General features: G+C 40.8%; 1 protein-coding gene across 4 annotated transcripts in view; it reads right to left on the minus strand.

The window, feature by feature from the left end:
* Positions 1–26,790, minus strand: part of GPC6 (glypican 6) — a 1,205,004-nt gene that overhangs the window by 104,317 nt on the left and 1,073,897 nt on the right. For all 4 annotated transcript variants that reach the window (XM_089303510.1, XM_089303511.1, XM_051850542.3 and 1 more), the window contains one exon: positions 19,728–19,858. In XM_089303510.1, the coding sequence (XP_089159636.1) occupies positions 19,728–19,858 (131 nt within the window). The remainder of the gene's footprint in view (positions 1–19,727; positions 19,859–26,790) is intronic.

Raw genomic sequence — 26,790 nt, forward strand, 5'->3', positions numbered from 1 at the left:
CACTAATTTTAAAATTTAAATAAGTTCAACTACCAATATAACAGAGAAAATTAGCCAGACAGAAATAGAGTGACGCGCTTTCACCGTATAGGTTAATCCTCATTATTTCCAGATTCTGCATTTGTGAATTTGCCTGTTAACTGAAACATATTTGTAACCCCCAAATCAATACTCATAGCATTTTCATGGACATGGGCAGAGGGCTAAAAAGTTTGCATTATCTGATGTGTTTGTTTCCTCCTTGTCTGTCGTCCCTTCAGCGTCTATATTGTAAATAAGTGATCTCTTTATGGTCTGTTTAGTAACATTTTCCAGATTTTTGTGCTTTTAAATTGGTGTTGTCACTACTGGAATGCTCCTCGACCCCTTCTCTGCTCTCTCTACCCTAGCATAGGGTTTAAGTTCCGTCCGGTGCTTCTGGCAGAAGGATGTGATGTGTCTTGTGGAGAAAGATATGTGTTAGATAAACTCGATTCTTGCCTAGGTTTAGTGCTGTGAGTTCAATGGTAATGACTCAACAATATATACTAAGTCAGATGTCTTTAAACAGAAACACGCAAAAACAAGGTTAGAGACTGATGTGTGGATGAAAATGTTGTGACCCTTGGCCTACAGGAGTCCAACCCTGCATTGCCCAGAGGAAGTGGCTCAGTGTTTGCTAATTCAATATTTGCATCTACTTCATAGAACATCACTACAAAAAATAATGAGCATCAACTGCATTAAAATTGAAAATTGTAATAATTACTTCAAAGGACGACTTCAGGATTAAAGGAATGTGTTCCAGACACTTTCATGTACTTGACTTTGGTATTCAATAAGCATCCAATTGGGATTCTTGTTATCGTGACAAATGTATTCCTTGTATAGCATATAGGGCCAAATAATCTGAGTGACTCCCCCTTGAATAATGAAAACCTCTACTGGAAAAATTCTTTGAAAACCCCCTCTTGAGCTACAGTGTGGAAATAGGACAAGTACATGTGGATGGAATCCATATAATGACAGTTTCTTCTAATTTTGTTGTTGACAGCTGTTCATGTCACAATTAGGGTTGCTGTGGGAAATCAAACATTTCATTGTAATGATCTTAGGGACTGAGTTGCCAGCTCTTTTCCACAGTGATTTCACTCAGGGTGGTGTGGAACACTCCCTTTACTCATTTTAGAAACTTTCTACTCAATGCTAGTTATGAAGCGTTGAGACCTTTACTAGATTGACAGGAAACATAGTGTCTTTTTCAGGAGATTTGATGAAGTTCAACTTCTCGTTACTTTCTATTTGCATGTAGGAGATCATTCTTCTCCTAGATACTAGTAAATTTATGCAAAGGAATTTTTTTTTAATCTTTAATTTTGTTCATTTGAGAAGTGGAGAGACAGAGTAGCCAGACAGAGGGCTCTCATCCGCTGGTTTACTCTGCAGAGTCCCTAAACAACCAGGGCTGAGTGAATCCAAAGCTGGGAGCCAATCAAGAGCTCCCTCATGGGTAGCAGGGACCCACGTACTTGAGCCATCCTCTGCTGTCTCCCAAGGGTGTGGTTTCAGCAGGAAGCTGGAGATCAGGAGTGGAGCCAGAGAGGATACCAAACTCAAGTTCTCTGGCATGGGTCGTGGTGCCCTAATCAGTGTCTTAACTGTGGGCCCACGCGGACCAATTCTTAACTTGCACGAGTGTGTTTACCATGCGTTGGTTCCAGTTTTGTTATTTGATTCTGTGGTGCTTACTCATTTTTCATCATGCATATTATGCGGCTGTACTGAAGTGTACTGACTTCTTGAGTGCCTTTCCCGATGACAGATTCCATCTTGAGACACAATGCATTCTGTTTTACCACTGCAGCTAATTTCACTTTTGTTGTATTCAAAAGTTCTCCTTCAACTCAGCATTTTGCAGTTCAAGAGTACTCTGTCTTGGCTTTCTTGGAGATTGGTCTTAACACACTATTGATTATTCTTCTCTCACGCAGTTCCTAAAGCTGATGGTGTAAACCAGTCGTGATGAAGATAGTGGGCCCTTTTCTCCCTGGTGCCTAAATCACTTCCCCGTGGCAAGGTCGTTGCTGATGGAGGGCATTAACATTTCCAGAGCTCCAGGGATCTGTTGAGTGTGCTATTCTGGATTGCTTTGAAAATGACAGCTGACTTTTAAAAAGCGTAAAGCCTAAGGCGAAACAATACAAATGGCCTTGCTGAGCTCTCATAGAGCGGGCACTGAAAGAGTTAATGGGCTCTTCTAATTTGCTCTCTGGGAAAAAAATCTGGCTGCTGAGTTAAGTTAAATCAAAGAAACATGGAATGCCCTGAAAGAATATTAGTGTTCAGGGGAGATGTATCTTTCGTAACAGAAAAACTTACCATGCGCTTGATTTTTAAATTTCTTTCACTTTGTTTTGGAGGGTGGTGTTATAGTACAATGTAGGTTGATTGGTATAGTCTGATCTCTTGGGTATTTGTCATAGCAGTTAAGCTGCTGCTTGGGATACTCCCATCCATGTCAGAGTGCCTGGGTCTGAGTTCAGGAAGATTCCAACTTCTGACTAATGCACACCCTGGAATGCAATAGGTGATGGCTCAAGTACTTGGGTCCCTGCCACCCACATGGGAGATCTGGATGGAGTCTCTGGCTCCTGGCTTTGCCCTGTCCCAGCCTTGGCTGTTGTGGGCAGTTGGGGAGTGAACCAGTGGATGAGAGACCTCTACCATGCCTCTAAAAATAATATAAATTATAAATTTAAAAAATAAAAAAAAAAACATAGCCAAGTAGCATTCTGCTTCTTACTTTGAGTTCAGTTCCGAAATTGCTGAGTCTGAAACAAGATGATGAAAACACTGACTTCTAATTATTTTGTAGATAACACTTAACTCTATAATCTGGTGGAAACCCACAGAAAGATCTGTTAAAATTGATGGAATAAGGACATAAGCCTCAGCCATTTTAGCTCTTTGCCTGAAAGAAGATAAAATTCCCTCTACCCCTTTACCTCTCTCTTCTTCCAGGAGACTACCAGTTCAGTTACACACAAGTATTGTTACCCACCCCACGCCCAGCATTCTTTTCCAGGTTTGAAAGCCCATGAAAAACCTGTAAGAAATAGCTCACCTCCACCCTTTTTTCCTCCCCTTCAGACCCTTAGCTCACCCTAAGCTATGTAAGACAGCCTGTTGGAGGGCTGTGCTGTCTGCCACGTGTTCAGTCTGTGTGCACCCTGGCAGTCAGCCACTTGTACGAATTCATTTTTCTTGAATAAATTCGTTTTGGCTGTGAGTTCATATCCTGTCTCCTCTCCTTTCTGTTCCTCCTTTTCCTTACAAAAATAACTTCATATCTTCCATACTCTTCAGAAAAAAGAATCGTCATAAGAGAAAACCTGAAGTGTGTAGGTTGTAGGCCTGGGGATCAGGGCTTCTGTACCAGAATTTCACAAAACACAGAACAATGGCCAAGCTGTACCTGAGCATCAGCTCCCCTGCTTCTGCTAGGGGATGATTAAATGCTCCTGTATTAGTCTCGCACAGAGAATAAATCTTCAATAACACCTATCCATCGTGTAACTAAGACAAGTTACAAAGGGAAAATTAATGATATGATTTTTCATTTATGTGTTGTGGTGTGAGCATGTGTGTGTTGGCCCTAAACTCTGAAGTAGAAACTTAATCACAGCATACTGGACTGAGAGATGGATCTTGCGGAAGTGGTTAGGTTATACCCTTGTGAACAAGCTTTGTGCCCCTCTAAAAGAGGGCCCTGGGAGCTACCTTGCCCTCTGCTGACACGAGCACACAAGGAGCAGGTGTCACGCACTAAGTGCCTCGTAGGCCCTCACCAGTTAGTAAGTCTCCTGGGGTTTTGCTTCTGGACTTTCAGAACTGTGAGAAATAAATTCCTGTTTGTAAGCTACCAAGTTTATGTCATTTAGTTAACAGACGAAGAAAACATACAGTCTGATAGCTGGAAAAATACTGGGTTCATGAAGCCTGGGACACAAGGAAATCTTGTGCAGAAATTTGGGGCTACTGCAATTTTCTGAGTTGGCTATAGCAGTGGTCTAGTTTGGTAAAGGTATATGGCTCCCAGGGGGCCCAGGGCTAGGTTGATACAAAGACCAATGAGGAGTCAATGCTGTGGGAAATGGGTAAAGCTGCCACCTGTGATGCTGGTATCCAATGTGGGAGAACCCGATGAAGCTCCTGCCCCTGGCTTTGGCCTAGCTCAGTCCTGACCATTGAGGCCATCTGGAGAGTAAATCAATGGATGGAAGATTCTCTCTCTCTCTCTCTCTCTCTCTCTCTCTCTAACTCTGACTCTGACTTTTAAAATGAATAAAAAACAATGAGCCTTTTCTCTGATGGCCTGAGTACCCCCCAATTTAATACTTTGAATAAGGAAAGAAACAGTTGAAGAACGATGTGAAGTCAAAGGACTTAGTTAAGTGAGAATCAGTTAATCAGTTGCCCAGGCCTAGAAATAGAAATTTAGATCATTAGCCTAAAAGGTAGTATTTAAAGCCCTGAAACTGGCTTTAAGTAAACCCAGGGGAACTCCATAGATAGGTGGCAGATGGATGGAGTGGAGGCCAGCACAGTGGGACGAACATTATTCACCAGACAGACATGCTGTGATGATAACACATGAGGCAGGAAAACAACCCAGCATCAGAAGAGTAAGTGCTTGATAGTAATGAAGTATATCACTTTACACTTTGTAATTTCTAGAAGTTGTGCTTTTTGAAGAAGGACATCGGGGGGCACAATATCTGGGTTGATGTTTCATAAATGTGTTCTGCAAAATATTTCCGGGGAGTAATGGTTGCTGTAAAAGCAACCAGTATCTCGTGTCACAGTTGAATCAGGCATCTTCATAAAGGCAGCTTCAAGATAACAGGTGTTCTGACTCTTCAAAAACAATGATGTCATTTGTTGTGTTCCCCAACTTGGTTGGGCTGAGTTTCACCTGGGGGTGCCCCCCAGACTAGCTGAGTGCATACTCTGAGCTGCAGTGTGGAGGGTCTGTAATCTGCCAAGCAGAGAAGTGATTCAGATAGCATTGCATAACTTAGAGGCATTTGTGCAGCCATTCCATCCTCTTCTACCTTTGAGAGAATACTATTTCAAGACACTAAAAGCCTTCACTTTAAAACACAACAGAAATTTCTAGAAGATGTAACTGCAGGATAAGCCACCTTATGGTGAGGCACATCGTTAGCTCACCCTTTTAAGAAACAGAATCAGCGTTATCCCCTGCCTGCCTCCCTCCACGGGAAGTTGAAAGGGATAATTAGATAATTTGAGAAAGTGTTTGGAAGCCCCAGTGCAAACAGATGCTACAAAGGAGTCCTCTTTCCCACCTAGAGGAGTCTAAAGCTCCTGGATTTTGGGAAACTATCTGGCTCACGAATCTTCTCCCTTAAGAGGATTATTAAGATAATGTCTCAGAAGCATGTTGGCATTCTGAGATTAAAGAAGCTGACATTAAGCCAGGAAGAACTGAAAGAGGAGGCATTTTATAGTTTGTGAGGGATGAGGAGGGGCGGGAGATGTGGTGGTAACAGGTCTGAGTGCTGTGTCTTAGGGGTCTGCATCCAAATCTAATCATCTTAACATATTTCCTTTAAATGAACATGGCGTGCATTTTCGGAGGCACGTGTAGCTTTATACCCCCATCTCTTTGTCTTGTTTATCTTCTGCATCGTCTTTTGCAGCTTGATTATACATTTGCAAAAGTCATTGCTGGCAACCTGAGAAGAAAGGGCTGCAGATAAATCTTGCTTCACCTCCTGTGTCTTTAAAATTCTATGTTCTCACTTTCTACTCAGTAAGTACTTACTGTGGTGGAAAAGGAGTTGCTGTTCCTGTATGCCAATTTGAAATTTGCAAATGGAACTTTAATCTTTGTTATTAAATATGGTAACAGTGCTTATCTAGATTTTTTTTGAAAGATTTATTTATTTTACTTGAAAGTTAGAGTTGCACAGAGAAAGAAGGAGAGGCAGAGAGAGAGAGAGAGAGAGAGAGAGAGTGTCTGCCATCTGCTGGTTCACTCCCCAGTTGGCCACAATGGCCGGAGCTGGGCTGATCCGAATCCAGGATCCAGGAGCTTCTTCCAGGTCTCCCATGTGGGTGCAGGGGCCCAAGGACTTGGACCATCTTCTACTGCTTTCCCAGGCCATAGCAGAGAGCTGGATAGGAAATGGAGCAGCCAGGACTTGAACTGGCACCCATATGGGATGCTGGCAGTGTAGGCGGCGGCTTTACCTGCTATGCCACAGCGCTGGCCCCTCTTACCTAGATTTAATCAGACTTGATGTTTTCAGAGTAATGTTTTGTTTACCTATTAGATTCTAATTTATTTATGGTATTAAGGGATGAACTATTTGTTAGATGACTATCTAGCGAATTCAAATATATCCCATTTGTACTCAGGGAAACAGCAGATATCATCTGCATTGGCTCCACAGATACTATGTACAGGGGTAGCTATTATTTTACAAGAGAGCATTGTGGTATAATGGACAGATGTCTTAATCTATTTGGGCTGCTATAACAAATATCTTAGACTGGGTCATTTACAAATAGCAGAAATTTATTGCTCATGGTTTTGGAGGCTGAAAGCCCCAGACCCGGGCACCAGCAGATTGGGTGTTTGGTACGAATGCACTGTCTGCCTCACATAGGTGGAGCCTTCTGTGTGTGCTCAAAGAGGTGATGGAGCTCTCATCGTTGTCTTCCGGAAGGGCACTAATCCCCTTCATGAAAGCTCTACGCTCATGATACAATAACCTCCCAAAGGCCCTACTCCTTAGTATTACCGGCTGGGAACTTGGGTTTCAATGTATGAACCTAGAGGGACAAATACATTCAGTACACAGCAACAGGTCATGAGCAATTCTGAAAGTTTGGAGCACTAGCCTGTTTTTCTCCTTACACCTGTGTAACCTTGGGGTAACAAATTTTCCCCAATTCTCGAGGCTGCTCTGAAGATAAAATGGTACAGTGCATAGAAAAGATGCTAAAAATGGGAGTCATAAAGGTAATTATTTTAACTGAAGTAACTTGCAATTAAGTAGAACAATAATCAGTAATAAATCTATTGATCATGCAGAGTTATGGATGAGTAAGTTAAGCTCTATGAAGACTAAGATTTCATACATTTATCTACCACTGTAAGAATCTGTAAGAAGTCCCAGCACATAGTGTATGTTTAAAAAGTCAAGAATGAGCTCTTTCCCATCTTCTCAGACGGTTGGGTGAAAAAGCTCAAGCCAAGAAGGCTAGAATGCCAATGGTAAAGTTAAAAAAGAGTAACCTTAAGGATAAAAAGCCCTGGAAAGGGACCCTCTGCAGCTGAAACACTGTCCTCATGAGAATAATTGGGAGGTACTCCCGATCTGCTATGTATCCTACAAAGTCCAAGTACAAGAGGAAGCACTTAGCTCCTAAACCTAGGGTAGAAAAGAACAAGACGTTTCCTGATACAGTCATCACACAGCCAGTTGGCGGCGACAGAATGGGGGTACCAGTGTGGTTAAGCTAGGTGTTATCCCACTGAAGATGGTGCGCTGCACACAGAGCCCTTCGATCAGCTCATGTGTGACTGCGGGCAGCATCACCCCAGCACCATTGTGAGCATCCTCACGGCAGCACAGAGACCGGAAGGTGGTTTGGCAGAAGCAGCTGAGCCGTGGTTTGCTCCTTACGACTGGACCTCTTACCCCTGAGTTCCTCTGCAGAACACCTGCGAAATCTGTCATTACCACCCCCATGAGGATTGCCATCAGTAGTCTGAAAATCCCAGACGTCTCACTGATGCTTATTTCAAGAAGAAGAAGTTGCAAAAGCCCAGGCACAGGAAGGTGAGATCTTTGACGTGGAGAAAGAGAAATATGCAAAGACAGAGCAGTGTAGGTTGATCAGAAAGTTGTGGGTTCACAAATGTTACCAAAATTCAGGGTTGTCTTCAGCTCCAGGGTTACCTGTGATTTGATTTTTTCCCCAGAAACCTTTTATTTAAGGAATAGAAACTTCATGCATTTCATAAATACAACTTTAGGAATACAGTGATTCTTCCCATTTTACCTGCCCTCCCATCCATATTCCCACCCCTCTACCTCCTCCCTCTCCTATTCTCATTATTTTTTACTAAGATCTATTTTCAATTGACTTTATACACTTATGATTAAATCTATACTAAGTAAAGAGTTCAACAAAGAGTATGAAAAAATAAATTGCTCCTCAACAAGGGCTGCTCAAAGCCATTGCATCTCCAAGTGTCAATTCCACATCTATAGATTACATTTTAGGTGCTCTAAAATGCAATTTATCCTCACAAATTGGTGTTCTAAATTTCTTAGGAAGAATCTAATTAAATAACTGATAATAGAACCATCAAGAATGAAAGATTCTGAACAAATGAAAATTTTAGTGATAATTTTGCCCTTGAGCAAACATTTATTTGTAGAAAGCAGTTAGCATGCAGGTTTCTGTAATGAGAATGAAAAGAAATAAAAGAGAACCAGCAAATTTTGAGTTTCCATCACTGACCAGACACTTCACTCTGCTATGTACTTGATACACTTTATCTCAAATAAGCAATTGCCTCTTCAAAACCAAGTCTGAACAGTTCTTCCTTAGCCTTAAGAAAATGCAATAAATCACGCATATAAATGGAAAAAAAATCTTTTGATATTCCTTTTACTCCATTTACTGTGCCAAATTAAAGCAAAGCCACATCAACAAGTTTGGTTCAATTGATAACTAAAAATCCCAATTTTGGGGTCATTTGATAATGCTCACTGAGCTTTATATGCCAGTTAGGGAGGGAAAGACTTTGAACACAAAATAGTCAGATGGCACTCTGATTGGTCAGGGGAGGGGCTAGTGAACTCAGAACCTCGGTTTATGGAAATACAGTGGTCCACATATCTGTGGAGGATATGATCTAAGACCCCTGGTGAATGCCCGAAAGCTCAGATAGCATCAGATCCTACATATGCTGACATTTTTTCCCTGTACATACATACTCCTGATAAACTTTTACCTTTCCACTTCCAGGAAGCACTTGTTCTTTAGGGCCATTATTAAGAAAAATAAGGGCTACTTGAACATAAGCGATGATACAGTGGATAGCTGGTTTGATAACCATGATGAGTGTTGAGTGTGTAGTGGTGGGTGGCATACACAGCATGGGTACGCTGGACAAAAAGGTAATTTTGTGTCCAGGGTGGGACAGAGCTGGGAGATAAAAAACTTTATCACACTCAGCACCTAATTGAAAACCTACAAATTGTTTATTTCTGGAATTTTTTAAGAGTTTTGAACTGTAGTTGACCATGGCCAGCTGAAACCATGAAATAAAGGACTGGAGATGAGTGGAGACTAGAGTAACTGGGCTCAGCTTCAGGCTGTGTCCATCTGCAGCGAAATACCGATGAAGCGGGTTCTTAGAAAGCTGCCCTTCCTGATTTTCCCAGGCAGCAGCACCTGGATGTGGGTCGCAGGTCACAGCAGTTGTGTCCTATGCTTGGTGATAACCCTCCACCTTCAGCACCAAGCACCCTCCTTTTCTCGTGATGGAAGTGGTGACCGAAATGTGTGTATAGGGAACATTCATGTGTCACTAGTACATACATGTGAGCTAAACATTTTAAAAACATTTTGTGATGCCTGGCAGTACAAAGAGAACCCTATTTCCATTACGTAAGATTGAACTGTGTCCGGGGGCCTTATTTTATACACTTTTCTTTCTGGATGCTAATGGCTTTCTACTAATATCTTAAGAAGTGATTTTCTACATATAAACTTGGATGTTTTGATAACTTCCTCCTCAGATATAAAATCATTGTAGACATTACACAAATATTTTAAATATCAGGGTTTTTAATTTGGCAATTTGCTTTAGGGGTTGCCTTCTAAGAAAACAATCTTTCATCCTGGCCTCTCAGAACAATCTCACCATTCTTCTTACCTCTTCCTTTCCTTCTCCCTTCTCTTGCTTTGCTCTCTGATTCTTGCTTTTTTTTTTTTTAATTTAAAGATTGACTGCAACCATCCCCTGGCCAAGTTCTCTGGCAAACTCTGAGTCGCTGGATAGTCTCAGGATTCTCTGAAGAGAATTTTGGATTCTACTGAATCAAATCAAATCATCAGTTTAATTTTGGCCACTTTTCATTGACTTCAGTTTTCAAAAGCCAGCTACCATGTCAGTTTTAAGGTTTTAAAAATTTCCTCCTGATGCTGGCACAGCTTGGTTCCAGGATTTCTGTCAGATGCATTGCATACTTCTTAAAGTCTTTCCTCAATAAAAGTAAATTCTTTTCATTTACTTGAGAATTTTTTTTTCCTGAAGGTTTTGTATTCTTTCAACAGAACACCTTGATATTTCCTTCCTAATAGTGAGCGGGGAGGATTCACAAGGAGCTGAGCAAAGCAGAGTGGAGAGAAAAGAAACCTTAACCCTCTCAACTTGACAAAATGATTATTTCTTGCGGTCTTTGTTTTCAAGGCTTAAAGCAGTCCCTTACGTTCACTTTGCAGAACATTAGTAAACATGTAAATTCCAGCAGCTTGGCTCTGTACCATCCGCTTGATCTATGACTCAATAGATACTTTGCTCAGTATCACTCTGGCTAAACATGGGTGCTAGGAATGCCAATTAGATATATGCCTGCTCTTTGCTAGGAGATCAGGGAGTTACGACAGAATGTGATGAGTATGATGTGAATACCCAGAGGAGCAACTGACTCAGCGTGCAGTCAGAGACAGCTTTCCAGCATAGCAGTTGTGTGCTCAAATTGCCTCTTACTGGCTCATGAGGCCTCGCGTTAGAGTCTCAGGATGTTTGCATGCCAGTTAAACACAGTGGTGCCTGAAAAGGAAGTTGTATGAACTTACACTTATAAAAATTACAATAAAAACAAAGGTAATACATACCAAAAACTCATTAATCCCTAAATGTCTCACTGTTCACTGTTCTTTGTGGCAGTTAACTCTGTCAGTTGAAAATATATCATGGAAGTATACTTGTGGTCAGCGATTCCATGCTGGTAGCTTGGAAACAGCCACGCTGGGAGCATTTACACCATGGAAATGGGCAGAAACTAGCATGTTTCCCCCACCCAAGTGGCTTCTTTATAGATTTAAATACAGGTGAGGTCATGAATCAAAGCAAAAAACCTAAGAGTTAAAGCAGATGATGTAACAGCTAGGGCCGGGGGTCGTATTTCTGAGACTGGGTAGAAGCTGTGCAAATTGCTCTAATACAAAGGCACACTCACTGCACTGTGAGAAGCATGGTCCTGCAGAGAGAATTCAGTACTTCAGGCAGAGAATAATGGGAAGGAAACGATCCTTGAATTCTGTTGAGCCTGAGAACACACTGAATAGTGGCTGGCACTGTGGCATGGTAGGGTTAAGTCTCTGCCTGCAGTGTCGGCACCAGTTTGAGTCCTGGCTGCTTCACTTCTGATGGAGCTCCCTGCTGATAGCCTGGGAAAGCAGTAGAAGATGGCCCAAGTGCTTAGAACCCTGCACCCAAGTGGGAGACTCAGAAGTAGCTGCTGGTTTCAGATTGGCCCAGCTCTGGCTGTTGAGGCCATTTTTTGGGTTGAGTGAACCAGTAGATAGATCTGTCTCTCCCTCTTGTCTGTAACTCTGCCTCTCAAAAAGATAAAGATCTTACACACACACACATACACATTGAGTGTTAAAATCTGAATTGAGTTTCAGTCCTCTATTCTTGAGTAGACTACGTTAAATGTAATCTCATCTTTTATCCTGAAATGAAAGTAAAAGAAAATCTTAAGATAAATCTGCAAAGGTTAGAGATAATCAGGAATGTTCCTTTATCATCAGAAGGAGAAAATTTTTTACCCCTTTTATAGAAACACCCCTTTAAAGGAAAGTTAAAACTACTTTGTTTTGTATTTATTTTGCATAAGTGGAACATAAGCGTTTTTCCCCAAATTTTCATTTTACTATATTAAAAGTGCATCTTTCTCCAACCCAGATCTGAATGTAGCATCTTAAAAATCTGACTCTGTTATCCAGTAATGATACAAACAGGAATAGGACAGACCCTGATTTTCAGTACAATAATGAAGGAATCAAAGAAAAAACTTGTTTCGAGGTCACCGTTTCTTGGTGGAATGTTGTAATTGAGAACGGGTGGGCAGCATAGAAGCTTGGAGTGAACTGGAGAAAAGATTGTGAAACTAGACATCATTGAGAACGTGCTCTTTTCCTGAAAAACTGAAGTGGAAATAGAACTTACAACTCTATGAATAGTATGAGCATTTTTTTTTTTTTTGAGATCAGACATACGGTGCCAAACTACCTGTCATAGAGAGGGCCGATTTTTCTTTCTGTTTAAGAATGGTGCGACATTGGGCAAAGGCCGCTGAAATGCCTCTCAGATTCTGCTGTGGTGATGCATAGGCCTGATCTATTCCTCAGCAACTCTGCTCGTACTTGAGCCTGCTCCCTGCTAGACATTTGTTCAGAGCTAAGTCTCCTTTCCTGTGTGATGCTTCACCATCAACAAGAACACCATTCCTGAGGATTTCAAATACCGCGGTATGGATAGGAAACTTATCTTTCTGATCTTGGATGCTAAAAATAAGTGCACAGACTATCATAGTTGAGAGAAGATACACAATCAATTCTCTTTAGAATAATTGTTGTGGAGGTATTTTCAATAACAGTTTAGACGATTTTCCTTTATGAGTGGTTTTGATTTGACATAATCTCTCCTGAGCATTTTACTTGGGTTATATTATTTTCCTCTCAAACAACGCTATGGATAGGTAGTATTAGAGTCCTCATTTTTGATATGAGTTAACTAAGTTTAGATAGATAAATACTTTGCCCCAAATCACACAACTTAGACAATCATGTCCTAGGTATGCCTGATTTTGCAACTGACCTGGTAACTGCTGTGCTATTCGAAAAGAATGCTAGTCTAACCTCAAGTACGTTTTTAAGATGTTTTCTATTTCTTATCATTGAAGTCTCGCTGGCATTATATTTTCATGGTCCAAATTTAACTCCGCAAAATGTACTCTTCTCCCATGTGCATTAGGAAGGCTCTCTGCAGAATGGAGGAATGAATAAGATGTAACTTTTATCCTCAAATAACTTAGAATCCTGGGTAGGAGAAAGTAAATACAAAAGTAATCATAACACAGGGAATAATGTGCTTGCTGCCTTAAGAAGGGCACATAAAATAGAGAAGCCCAGGGAAAGGAAAGATAAATCCTACTGGAAAGAAAATACATTTATTTGTATTTCTATTTATTTGAACTGACTTCTAGCTGAAAGATGATACTTTCTCCATCTGGACTCCCAAGATATAATTTATCCCTGAATGTTTTCAAAGGAAAAAGAAAAATATCTCAATGCTTTATACAGAAATCTGTCTAATGAGCAAAGTGATAATGTCTGTGAAACTGTAAACTATTGGAGCTGCAAAGGGGACATTTAGACAACCTCTCATTTCACAGACGAGGAAACAAAGACCTGATAACTACAGACATCACATCCTCTTTTCTGTTCTCGTAGTTTTTTTTAATACTCTTCATTCAAAAAGAATTATCTGGAGAAAATTAAGTACCTGAAAGCTGTCCTGCTCTTCTGTAATGGGTTCAACCCTCTTCTGTAATAAGTATTAATTGACTGGATGGTTTCAATTGGAATTTAATAAGTCTTCCTTCTTAATATAGATTATATATGACAAACCAATCTTTTTCCAGATTAGGTTTAAAATTATTCCTAATATAGTTAAATATCTCATGAGCTCAGTTTCATCTTTGCTGATAGGATAGGAGGGAGATTATCTACATATCTGAAATTCAAAGGCAGAAACTGAATTATGTTTTTCCTCTTCCTTTAGGAATTTCCACAAACTTGCAGAGTTATGAACTACTTGATTTTGGTCGAATGATGAGTGAGGCTGTTTCTCATCTTTGATGAAGACTGGGATGATGGTGAATGTAATAAGCTTGGTTGAGGTTTGAAGAACTAAGGACTCAGGTTTCTTATCAGTGAGTCACTTGTAGTGTGTTGTGGGCAACAAACCTCCCCGTATATGGCTGGTCCCCCCAGTGTTGAAGCATACTGGTCCTGTCTGGAAAGTACTTATTAAGGAAACAGTATGGTATGCTGGGAAATTCCTTGTCTTTGGCATCAGACAGGTCTGGGTTGCAATCCCAGCTCTGTGACTTTGTTGTGCGACCTCAGGCTGCTTATGTAATCTCCCTGTGATTAACATTCTTTTCCTATAAAGAAAGGAAACAGTGCTTTTCAAGATTGCAGTAGGGCTGACGGAAGAGCAGAGACACTGCTTGTTCCCTCTACTTTATCCCTCATGCCGGATTCCTGGTAGAGTGTTTGTTGCATGAACACAGGAACACAGTAGGTGTTGGGCCAGTGGGAATCATGATGGTTGTCATAATTATCCAATGATTCCTTGCTTGAAAGGGAACCAAGAAAAATTTTAATATGCTGTAGCCCCAGTCTTTGGCAAAGTATATATGTATATAGTATTGTACAGTATATAAAATCTAGAGGTTGAAATGTGTGTTACAGTGTTACCAGAATATTATAACTTCCTATGCAACTTGATATAGCCAATGTATTTTTTGGAAGGAATTTCGGTATATCTAACCCCTAACTGCTTCCCTGTTGGCTGAATAGAGGAAGAAAAAGGATGTGACAATACTTGTAAAAACAGATCTGAGACGAGTGTGAAGATACAGGGTGAGAGATCTTTTCATTAGTCTGTAAATCCTACTAATTCCTGATCTCTATTATTAGGTACAAAAAGATTAGCTGTTCTGTCCCTAGATAGGATGACAGCGTTTGGGGAAAGGGATTTCATATCTGAAACTATGGTATGTTCATCTTCTGCTTTTAGATACAGAAGAGAGGAGAAAGAATTTTATCATCTTTACTATTAAAAGTTTAGGAAGATTGGGAGAAATGGACGATTGGGCTGGATTAGAGAAATATTTAATTAGAATTTTTCATGGTAGGAAGTAGTAGTAGGCTCAGCCGTAAAGGGAATCGGGAAGAAAGAAATGGCGTGAGTCTTCCTGGCTCTATCCTTGTATCTTCTCAGGCAGGTTCCACCGAAGGCTACTGAACTTTGTCTTAATGCTTCATGGATGTAGCAAACGTTCACTGGACTCTGCCCATAATGTCTGCAGGCACTAAGATCACAGTGGGTTTAGCAGTTAGGATGGGTTTGGGATTCAGACACCCTTCTAACCTTTACACCATGAGACCTTCCTAAGTCTTGTTTTTCTCACCTGCATAATAAGAGGCAAGTCTTACCTCATCATGAACCCTGTTATAAATATCACATAATATAAACCATGGAAAGCACTTAGTTCAGTCCCTTGCAGTAAGCATTAAATATATATGAGTTGACAGTTATAAATATTGTTGCTTTCAAGAAAGAGACTCTGAAAATAAATTTTTTTTTGACAGGCAGAGTTGGACAGTGAGAGAGAGAGAGAGAGAGACAGAGAGAAAGGTCTTCCTTTTTCCTCCGAAAATAAATTCTATCTACTTTAATAAAAGTGTTTTAACTTTAACTGCTGTCTTCTAACTGGCTTAGTAAAATAAAAAATTTGTCAATCACATCCTAGAGTAAAAAGTCACTTTAATTTGTGAGCTTTACAACTCTCAGGATGTCTCTCCCCACCCTACCCCCCATTTCCCTGCACATTATGAACTAGCTTCTGGCCACAGAAGCTCTCCTATTAGAAGCCAGCACCATTTCTGGTTCTATAAATCCTCCAGCCTACATCTTTAACTGAGACTGTTCATCAACAGTGACTGAGGGCTCCTTTGGAAAAGGGTGTATCCAGCCACCCAGTTGTTAGCTAAAATGTTGATTTTAGACTCTAGTTCATGCGTGATTTCATGGATGTGGCCTACAGGGAAAGCGAAACCATGTATTTCTAAATTTAAAATTAACTTCCATTACTTTCATGAATTAAAGCTTGTTTTCAGGACATATCTACAGCACCAGAAAATTCTGTTGATGTTTCCTGTTCAATTTATCCGAATTTCAACCACCCCTGCCTTTCCACAGCATTGAAAGCTGACTGTGGTTCTTCCAGATCCTGCCCCCCATCCCTCTCTCCAGAAGAACCTGGCTGCCCTCCTCCTCCCAGACTCTCTCTACACCTCTTCTGTTTGTCAAGTCGACAAGATTGTTTCTAGCTCACTGGATATTTAAGATTATTTTCTGGCCCACATACCGAATCCCCTCATATGAGTGTGTTAGAGGTTATCTCTACTACCTACTGCTGTCTCTATTATTTGTACTATCTCTGCTCTTGGTTTGACATTTCTTGCAAATCAGTGTGTCATTTTAAAGCACAATCTTTATTAATAGCAATACTATTATAATATAGTTGGACAAATTTCATAAAAATGTCTTATCCAAATCTTGGTAATAAAATGGATTCATCTGACCTCTTGGACAATTTTTAGGAAAATACTTGATTTGAACTATGGTTAATAACAACGTTTCCTATGTTTGAAAATTGCTGAGATTTAAGTGTTCTCACTACAGAAAAATGCTAAGGATGTGAGGTGTAAACACATTTGTTAGCTTGATTTAGTCATTCTGTAATGTAAACATATTTCAAAACATGTTGAATGCCATATTTATATATATATATCAATTTAAAAATAAATTTTAAATTTTTATTATATAAATGCATAGAGAGGGAGAGAGAGAATCTCATCTACTAGTTTACTTTAGAAACCTACGATATCTGGGGCTGGCCCAGGCCAAAGACAAGAGCCAAGGATTCATTGTGTGTCTCCCATGTGAGTGGTAGTGACTCAGCCACTTGAGCATCATCTGCTGCCTCCCAGCGTGTGCATTAACAAGAAGTTGGAATCAAGGGCAGAACAAAGATTCACATTAAGGCGTGCCAGTACAGGATGTGGGTTTCCCAAGTGGTGCTTTAGCTGCTACACTGAATACTCAACTCACAATAAGTATTTTTTTTTTCTAGTAGGTAACCTACTTTTTTGAAATAAAATTGATTTCTTAAAAGTTGTTTGGAGCTCACTCACTAGTACTTTCAGTAATTCAGCAAATTATTTGCCTACACTTTCTATGTGACACGTGATGCACTAGGTTTTAAATATACAGCAGTGATCCTGGTCCCACATGGGGTTTTACATCAGTGAAGGCAGGAGAAGACTGTTAGAGAGCAAGAACCAAACTGTATCTCCAATCTGTAATAGATACTATGGTAGACCTTTGAGATAGTGAATCACAAGAGAGACCCACTCAAAGGGAGAGGAGTGAGAGGCATTACAAGCAAAAGAAGCGACATGTATACGCAAGGAATGGAGATAACTCACATAGCTACACAGTGAGCGAAAGGACAGAGGGCAAGAAGGAAGGTACAGGTAGGCAGAGGTCAGTTAATGCAAGACCTTGCCAAAGTTTGAATTCCATTGTAAGTGCAAAAAGAGTCATGGAAAGGAGAAGCAGGGGAATATCCTCTTGTTTATGTTTTGGAAAACTTTGGTTGTTGGGTGAAGGAAAGAGAAGGGGTTTCAAAAGTGGATGCCAGGGCCGGCACCGCGGCTCACTAGGCTAATCCTCTGCCTTGCGGCGCTGGCACACTGGGTTCTAGTCCCGGTCGGGGCGCCGGATTCTGTCCCGGTTGCCCCTCTTCCAGGCCAGCTCTCTGCTGTGGCCAGGGAGTGCAGTGGAGGATGGCCCAAGTGCTTGGGCCCTGCACCCCATGGGAGACCAGGGGAAGCACCTGGCTCCTGCCATCGGATCAGCGTGCTGCGCAGGCCACAGGGCTCCAGCTGCGGCGGCCATTGGAGGGTGAACCGACTGCAAAAGGAAGACCTTTCTCTCTGTCTCTGTCTCTGACTCTCACTGTCCACTCTGCCTGTCAAAAAACAAACAAACAAACAAAAAAAAGTGGATGCCAGGACAACAATTAGGAACCTGTTAAATTTGTAAGAATTAAATTTTCTTAAATTCACATCATAAAAGAAGTTTCCTGTCAAAAGGAGCTTTTTCCTTTGTACCAAGTATTGTCTGACATGGCATTCAGTCCGTTAATTTACGTAACTGTTTAGCTGTTTAATATCTGACTCTGCTATTAGAAAGTGCATTTGATGAGGGTGGAACATGGTGTTCACTCCTCCATTGCCCATATCTAGAACCGTGTCTGCCACGTGGATTCTCCATACTTACTGCTGAAAGAATGGATGGAAAAAGGTAGAGGAGAGTGTGCATGAGCGCACAGCAACGGAAGCAGATGCCGCCTCCTGGGAAGTGTGATGTGCTCCAACCACTAATACTGTGGTCCACATGTTTTTCATGTCTTATTCTCCTGGGCGCTTTTGAACTTCAGCGACCTCAGTGCCTAGTTACTCAAGCACTGCTGGGATATTTGGACTCTCAAAACAACATGGACTGGTTTCTAGGCAGTAGACTTGAGAGGAAGAGATGATTGCTATATTTCACAGGAAAGAAAGAAAATGGCCTTTCATGCAAACCCCAAATGGGCTATTTCCCCAACAGGTGATGGTAATTGGGAGCATCTTCCTTTACAGAGGCTACCCCGAGCTCATTAAAACCCAGAAGTAGACCTAGGAAACTCGCAGCTCATCCATCTCCCAGAGAGAATGAAACACAGTGCAGATTTTTCTTACCCCACTTCCTGCCAGTTTACCCTGAAAAGCCAAAGTCTAGTTTGATTCATGCTCAGCCAAAGAGATCTAGGGGGATTCCATGGCTCTCTTTCTGCTCTGCAATTTCTTCTCCTCCTTCTTGATTTTATTTGAAATTTCACAAAGGATTTAAAACATTGAACAAAGCTAATCATGCAACTCTTTGCCTGATATATTTTAGTGACGATGACTTTCAATTAAAATGCAATCACTCAGTCACTAGCTTTAAAGAACTGACATAGATTTGGTTTGTGGTCCATGGCAGGAAGAACAGAGAGACATTGTACAGTCAGCAACATGGAGAAAATGTGTGTGATGCAAGACAAGCTGGAGACCCACTGAAAACTTCTCAGTTTTGCTTAAAGTGGGTCCTGTTTATCTTCACGTGGGCAGGAACAAATAAAAACTGTGCACCTGGTATTTGTGTTCTGCAGCTGCAAACCCAAGAGCTCTGTCTCCAATGATTTATGAAAATGTGCTACTTTTTTCCTTGTAAGGTGTGCTTGACCTCATACAAAGGAACATTTTCCCCTGAAGATTCATTAATGAAGGTTACACCATAGTCTTAAAAGGGAGTCAGATGGGATGTTTAATTATTTACCATTGAACCCACAGAACACGTGCCTGGACTGCATAGCTGAAGATATAATTAGAAGTTACTAGAGAAAGAACCGAGTGAGGGTGTGCAAAAATTTCAAACATTTAAAAAGACCCCCCCCCCCAACTGCCCACAAATGTGAGGGATTAGTCAACATACTTGAGCTCACTGAAACTTTTTGGCAGCCAATAATTTCTTCATGATTGAGTAGTTGTGAACTAAAAAGTTGTTTCCCTTCTCAATGCCATTTTGTTCGACCTTTTTAATGAAGTAGCAAATTTGTGGCTCACAGGAAAAGCTCACTGGTAGCCTGTTAGAATTTATAATCTCAGCCAGCATATCTGCCTACATCATTTTAGGTTACTGTGCCTGTATTATGTAAGAGTAAATACATGATTAATGCAAATACCTTTGCAGACACCTGAATGCTGTTTTCTTGCATGTTCATAATAGCTTCAGAAATCTTGACATCTATGGGGTCCATGACCGACTCGATGTTGAATGGCCCTTCCAGTCGCTCTGCCACCAAAAGCATTGCATCTGTGAACATGCAGGAACATAATTTATTTGAAAAGGGGGCCCTCCAGGGTTTGAAGCTGTGTTTATACATTTTCGAAACATCTGGGTAGAAAAAAACTGTTCCTTCAAAAATCGTATTTGCTTTTATATAGTCCAAAATGAACTGAATGATGAAATCTTAAAATTGTATTTTATTTCATTTGAAGATTTAAAATTATTTTGCATGTGTATAACCAGGCCTGAAAAACAAGAAAATTAATCGCAGTGCTGAGTTGAACACGTCTAACCAGTCCACGTGAAGTCAAAACAACATTCAGTCAAGAATCAATCGTGTTTGAAAAATGGGGTCAGACCTCTCTTCTTCTGGGGTCTGGAGAAAACAAACTATTAAAGGAGAAGGGCTGATTCGTGAATTTGGATGTATAAATATCAATTCAAGCATATGTACCTATCAGAAGTGATTCTGGATTTCCCAATAAGAGAGAGCTGTCTCTACTTTGTGCTGTCGCTGCACCTGGCATGACCTTCTGGGTTTGTACTTGGACATCCCCCATGGCCAGGGATACTTCTCTTACTTGGTTTTCTGTATTCATAGCCTATTACCACACTCATCACACTGTAAGCTCTCAAGAAATGTCTCTGGTAGCACGTTGAGGTGAACCGAATTGAGTCTTGTTTGGGAAGTTGTCGTCTTCTGGAGAAGATAATAATTGTGGTGTGGAGGTAAGAGCTACGAATTGGGAGGTAGGCTTTGACCTGTCACTCACTCTGAACTCGTTAGGCTGAAGGTTAGTGGGGCATCTCAGAGGGACTAATGGCCAGGAATTTGATAACCCATTCTGCACTTTATGTGATGATGAAAATGTGGTAGTTGAAACCTGAAATATATCTAGCATGATTGAAGATCTGAATCAATTTACTTGTTTTTAATTAAATAATTAAATAGCCACTTGAAGCCAGAAGCTGTCATTGTAGACAGCATCATCTGGACTTTTAATTTGCAGACTTAAGAGCTCTTAAACTTTTCAGTTACTAAAGCCCTTGGTAGGCAACCTTAAAACATCTCCTTTTTTTAAAAAAAAGGAACACATGCTGATTATCAAATGCTTACAAAAATACAAGAAAGAAAAATGTACCCATAATCCCGCCTGCCATGATAACATTATAAACTGTTTGGTATATGCCCTTTTCTCTGTGCATGAATATTTTAAGCATGCAGTGGAAATATACTGGACATATATCACATAATTTACTTTGTAAATGCAATATATTATTAATGTAAGATGCTGTTTATAGTTAGCTCTTTTACAGTATTAGTGTGAGGAAACCGAATTTTATTTTTATTATATAACCAACCATGTTCAACCAAAGCCTTACATCAAAAAAATTTCAGGGTTATAGGGCACTATAACTTCTCACTGGTGAGGAGCTTTTTAAGATAGATGATTTTTTATATGAAAAATACAGAGTTATCTAGGAGGCAAGGACTCATGTGCTTAAAGAGCACCAGGTTTCAAAAACAGCATCAGCTTTTACAACTGTCAACTTTTTCAGCCCAATGCCATAACTAGGACCTTGCTGATTTCCTGCGGAATGACTCTGGGTCAACCAGTGCTTCCAGGGCGGGTAACTAGGAGCACCGGGGAAGCCTGTCTGTCCACTCCATCCCTGCTTCAGTGTCCCATTTTATTCTCATGGTCCAAGTGCTGTGTAAAGTGTACGTATGAACAAGGGCTCACAAAGATGCCCTAACAACAAAATTTCTTATTTTTCCCTTAGATAATGCAAGGTATCTGTGTATGTAGTGGCAGGATCTTCTAGTGAAAGTAGCCATTTCAGGGGACCTTAATGGCCTAAATATCTGGCAGTGTGAAGAGTGCATGCACACTGGTTACTGTCTTTTCAATAGTAAGGACAACTTTTCCTTTAAGGTTTTTGAGAGGGGCTAAATATTTCCTAAGAGCTGACATGTTTCCTTTTTTCATTACATATATTTTGTGTGTGTATAAAAAAAAACAATCTTTATTGGGGCCAGCATTGTGGTCTAATGGGTTAAGCCACGATCTGAGATGGCAGGATCCCATATGGGTGCTGGTTTGAGTCTAGCTGTTCCACTTCCCATCCAGCTCCCTGCAAATGTGCCTGGAAAAGAAGTAGAAGATGGCCCAATTGCTTGGGCCCCTGCCCCTATGTGGGAGACCCAGATGAAGCTCCTGGCTCTTGACTTCAGCCTGGCCCAACCGTAGGTGTTGCAGCCATTTGTGGAGTGAACCAGTGGGTGGATGATATTCTTTTTCTCTCTCTCTCTCCCTGTCTCTCTTTAACTCTGCCTTTCAATTAAATAAATAATAAAAAATAACCTTTATCATAAGATTTTCCAGTTCGCTTAAGGATGAAGGTTAATTAGGATAAATAAGTTTCTCTAGACAAATGTATCCTGCTAAAAGCATCACGAAATCCCTGTGTAGGGAAAAGAGTTGCCACCATAAAATTATCCAGCAAATACAATGAAAAAAAAAAAAAACCTGATAACTATGGGATATTTATTTATGTGTCCTATACAGATAAATGCATGAATCATTGTGTGATACTGGTCTGTCCCAATTCATGTATCCAGCATGAGTAGATGGAGTTGATACAATAATAATGTGGATTCCTGCTGTGGCCTGTGCAAAAAAGGACAATTTTTGGATTGGACATAAGGACCTAACGTAGAATCACAGATTGAAATTACAGGGGTCTAAATCATGTCTGAGAAGGTTCTCTCACTTCTTATTTGAATTAAGATACCCTTTTCTCTAACAGAACTTCCTTTATATAGGTAAGGCAAGAAGCTATTGGATTTTTCATCATAAACTTGGAAAATTTCTCTTTGGCAATTTCTTTCTTTCTATTCCATGCTCCTCTTCAACCATAGCACTATGTTTGTAGATTCCTGGGCCTGCAAACTGATTGTCCTAACCATAACCGTATTCTCAAGGTGACCTTGTCCCAAGCAGTTGCCTCCGTGGCTTTGCAAAAATGTGATCCCATTGAATGGCCTGCACTGTTAAACATGGAACCACATGTCCACACCTATTCAATCTACTTGACCCTACATTGCCATTATTTATATCAGTTCATTATCTTTACTACACAAACTAACTCAAGGTGATAAATCTTTGATGTAACTACATATCTATTTTTCTTTTAATTTATACCACTGGTCAGAATATACTACTTTAATCTGTTTATTATTTCATTTAGGCTAGTATTAGCAAAATTTATAATTTAAATAAAAACACCTTATTAAATTTGGTCCTCCTTTGAAGATGCAAAAGCGGATATGAATTTGTTCAAAACTTCAGAATCAGCAAGAGAAGTAATATGCACATAATTAACAACATTGTGTACTTAAGGATTTGTTGAGGGTAGATCTCCTGTTTTTTTTACCATTATGATCAGAATAAAAAGACTAATGACTACTGTTCTGATTAACTTCAGAAGTTAATAATTGAAACACCTATTGCAAACCATAAAATGCTATGAATGCATACAAAAAACTTAAATTTTTTTTATCAGAAAATACATTAATTACTCAGATTCCTGGAAAAGCTCTGGTAATATTGTCTGAGAAATATCTGGATAAAATGACCTGTATATACTGGTTATAGTGATACACAGGTTTTTGGTACAAATTGGAAGAAGGCTGACAGAGGAACACACACAGTAGTTTTATTCACTTCTGTTTTTCCTACTTCTAAGTTATTTGTGAAAATAAGATAGCTGATAAAGTACAAGAAAAACCTATCATGTAACTCTCATATAGAAGTTTACATGTAGACGCTAAGTTTTCCATCTGTACAATATAACCCTCCCCCCTCCTAGTTCCCTTTGTGTTCTAAATATTCATGATGTGAAAGGGAAAACTGCAGTACTTTGCATTTCTACTGGATAGGGCCACACTTGAGCAGCCACCATTTGGAATCTAGATCAACCCCGAGATGAGGTGAGAAGATCAGTTTCCAGCCCTGGAATTCAGAGCAAACGGAAGCTCCACACCTGGAGCTTGTGGGCCCTTCAGCAGCCAAGCGCATCGCTGCCTGCCTGGTTTGCTTCCTCCCTCCCTGGCAGGGCTCTCATCGGTTGAGCTCCCTGGGCCTGACAACAACCCTCCATCTACGTTGGGGCTGAGGGAAGTCATGCCTGTGAACACCTCAGTCTCTCTCCATCCCACAGTGAAGAAAACACGAAGTAATTCTGTGACATCCAGGCGGGGGCGGGTAAGTGCCTCTGCAACTAATTAAATCACAAGATGGCTGTAACTTAACTCCAGAGACTGCCATCCTGTGCTATCTTAATTATCTCTGTGCCATTTATATTTTGAAATCTTTGGAACCTTATTTTTAACTCTGCTCTCAGAGCTGTTACCTCTTGTAGGACAGTTATAGCATGACAGCTAATGAACAGCTCATCCTTTCTGCAAACATCTCCTCTGTTGCCCAAGTTCCGTTTCTCTTTAAACAAGACTATTGCCTTGCTCAAGGAGTTATTCGTATAGTTACTTTAAGAAGCTGATGGGAGGTTGGGTGCTTGGCATAGGATGCCTGCATGTCTTATTGAAGTACCTGGATTGGAATACCAGCTCTGCTTTTGATTCCAGCTTCCTATTAGTGCACACCTTGGGGGCAGCAGGTGATGGCTCAAGTATTGGGATCCCTGCCATCCATTGGGAGACCCAGATGAGTTCCCAGTTCCTGGCTTTGTCCTGTCCCATCCTGGCAGATGAGAAATCTCTGTCTCTCAGTCTTTCAAGTAAAATTAAAAAAGAAAGTTTGTGGAACAATGGAATTAAAAGATTATTTTGGCACAAAATTTTTGTAATTCATGCATAAGAGGGATCTTCAGAAAGCTTGGGGAAAATGCATAGTATATAAAAACTATGCATCGATTTAAAAGTTTACACCACAATGAGATTATCTTTTAATTCCATTTTCCATGAGTTTTTGATGTTCCCTCATGTCATTTTGTTTCTGAATGGGAAATAAAATGTAGATGAATTAAAATAGATTAATACCTGAGCATGGGGTACTGATGCACAGAGAGTCACTGACTGTATTCACACAAGGTGATGGAGATTCTGTAAGATCTGCACTGGAGGTGCCCATCCAAAGGTCAGAAGCCAGGGTGCAGGTAATGCTGCACCTCTGGGCAAAGGAATTTTTCTCATGTAAGTGTGAATTGTCTGGTTCAGACTGAGGGCCATCGAGCCAGGCACCTGCAAGATTTCATTCTACATCCCTCCATCAAATGGCTTGGAGATAATGTGTGAGTCACTTTAATTCACAAAATAAATCTAATTTTCTTCATCTATCAAATGGAAATGATGGTAATATCTACCTAATAGTTGTGGTATGAATAGTGATATGAGATAATGCTTTCAACAGTAATTAGCATAATGTCTGGCACCTAGTTAGCTCTTTTTTTTTTTTTTTTTTTTTTTTTTTTTTTTGACAGGCAGAGTGGACAGTGAGAGAGAGAAAGTCTTCCTTTGCCGTTGGTTCACCCTCCAACGGCCGCCGTGGCCGACACACTGCGGCCTGCACATCGCGCTGATCCAAAGCCAGGAGCCAAGTGCTTCTCCTGGTCTCCCATGCGGGTGCAGGGCCCAAGGACTTGGGCCATCCTCCACTGCACTCCCTGGCCACAGCAGAGAGCTGGCCTGGAAGAGGGGCAACCGGGACAGAATCTGGCGCCCCGACAGGGACTAGAACACAGTGTGCTGGCGCCACAGGCGGAGGATTAGCCTATTGAGCTGTGGCGTCAGCCCTAGTTAGCTCTCAATAAAGTTTAGCTTCTATAAATCAATACCTGCAGGAAGTATAAGTGAAGGGACCAATTTGCATGATATTTTGCCTGATATTCTGGTGGAAGGGTTGACAGCAATTGATCTGAGCAGTAAATGAGTGAAAGGCACATGGATGATTTTAAGATGTATCCCTGGTGCTCTTTTGTATGTTTGGTTAATGTTTGAGTAATAACTTCCTTTTGATGGATTGGCTCATTACTAAGAGATATGAAACTGCCTTATTTTGTCACCGTGTATCCCTTTGCCGATGAAAGGTACTGTAAAATCTCTGACACACTTCCCCCGACAGGTGGGGTTTAAGACCTCTAAGTCTCAGTGGGTTCAGTGATGACTGTGGCTAATAACATGGTGAAAGTGACACTCTGCGGGTCTCCAGAGCTAGCACAGCTTCCTTCTTATGTTTTTTACAAGATTCTTCTGAGATCACTAGGCTGGAGTGGTCACCTGGAGGAAATCTAGTCGACCAGGGGCCCAGATTTCCAACCACTCTACCAACCTTGCCAGGCATGTCAATGATGCAACCTTGATCTTTCAGACCAGCCATTTGCTAGTGGACCTGCCACCTGATGATCCCAATCAACACCACGTGCAGCCAAAGGATCACCTGTTGAGCCTTGCTAATCCACATAATTCTAATGTATAATAATATGGCTGCTTTTCTAAGCTGCTAAATTTGGATATAGTTTATGATGTAGGAAGAGAAAACTGGAGCAGCCAAAGAACAGTAATTGCAAAATACTCAGATAACCTCCCCCTCTTTGCTTGACAATTCCCCCAATTCAGGTCAATTAATATTGAATAAATGTACATAGTACCTGTACCCCTATTAAAAACATTCTAATTATAAAGACAAAAATGTGGGCCTCGGGGGAACAGTCAGACTCTTGCTGTAAGGCCCCAGCATGTTAGGGTAGTCAGTGCACACCAGCAAGCCTCCCTGGGATTATCAGTTTGAGAGAGAAGTAGAGTAGGTTGGCCAGATGGAAATGATTCTGCTTTTTTTCTCTAAGTGTTGACTGGGAGTGAGATGCTGTCTGTGATCCCTGGATGGCACTGGGGTGGTGCTGGGATTCTTGAGCGTCTTTCCTCCTTTAGGACATAAACA

This window comes from Oryctolagus cuniculus, chromosome 9 (genome assembly GCF_051225735.1).
Source record: "Oryctolagus cuniculus isolate XC-2025 breed Fujian yellow rabbit chromosome 9, ASM5122573v1, whole genome shotgun sequence".
NCBI lineage: Eukaryota > Metazoa > Chordata > Mammalia > Lagomorpha > Leporidae > Oryctolagus > Oryctolagus cuniculus.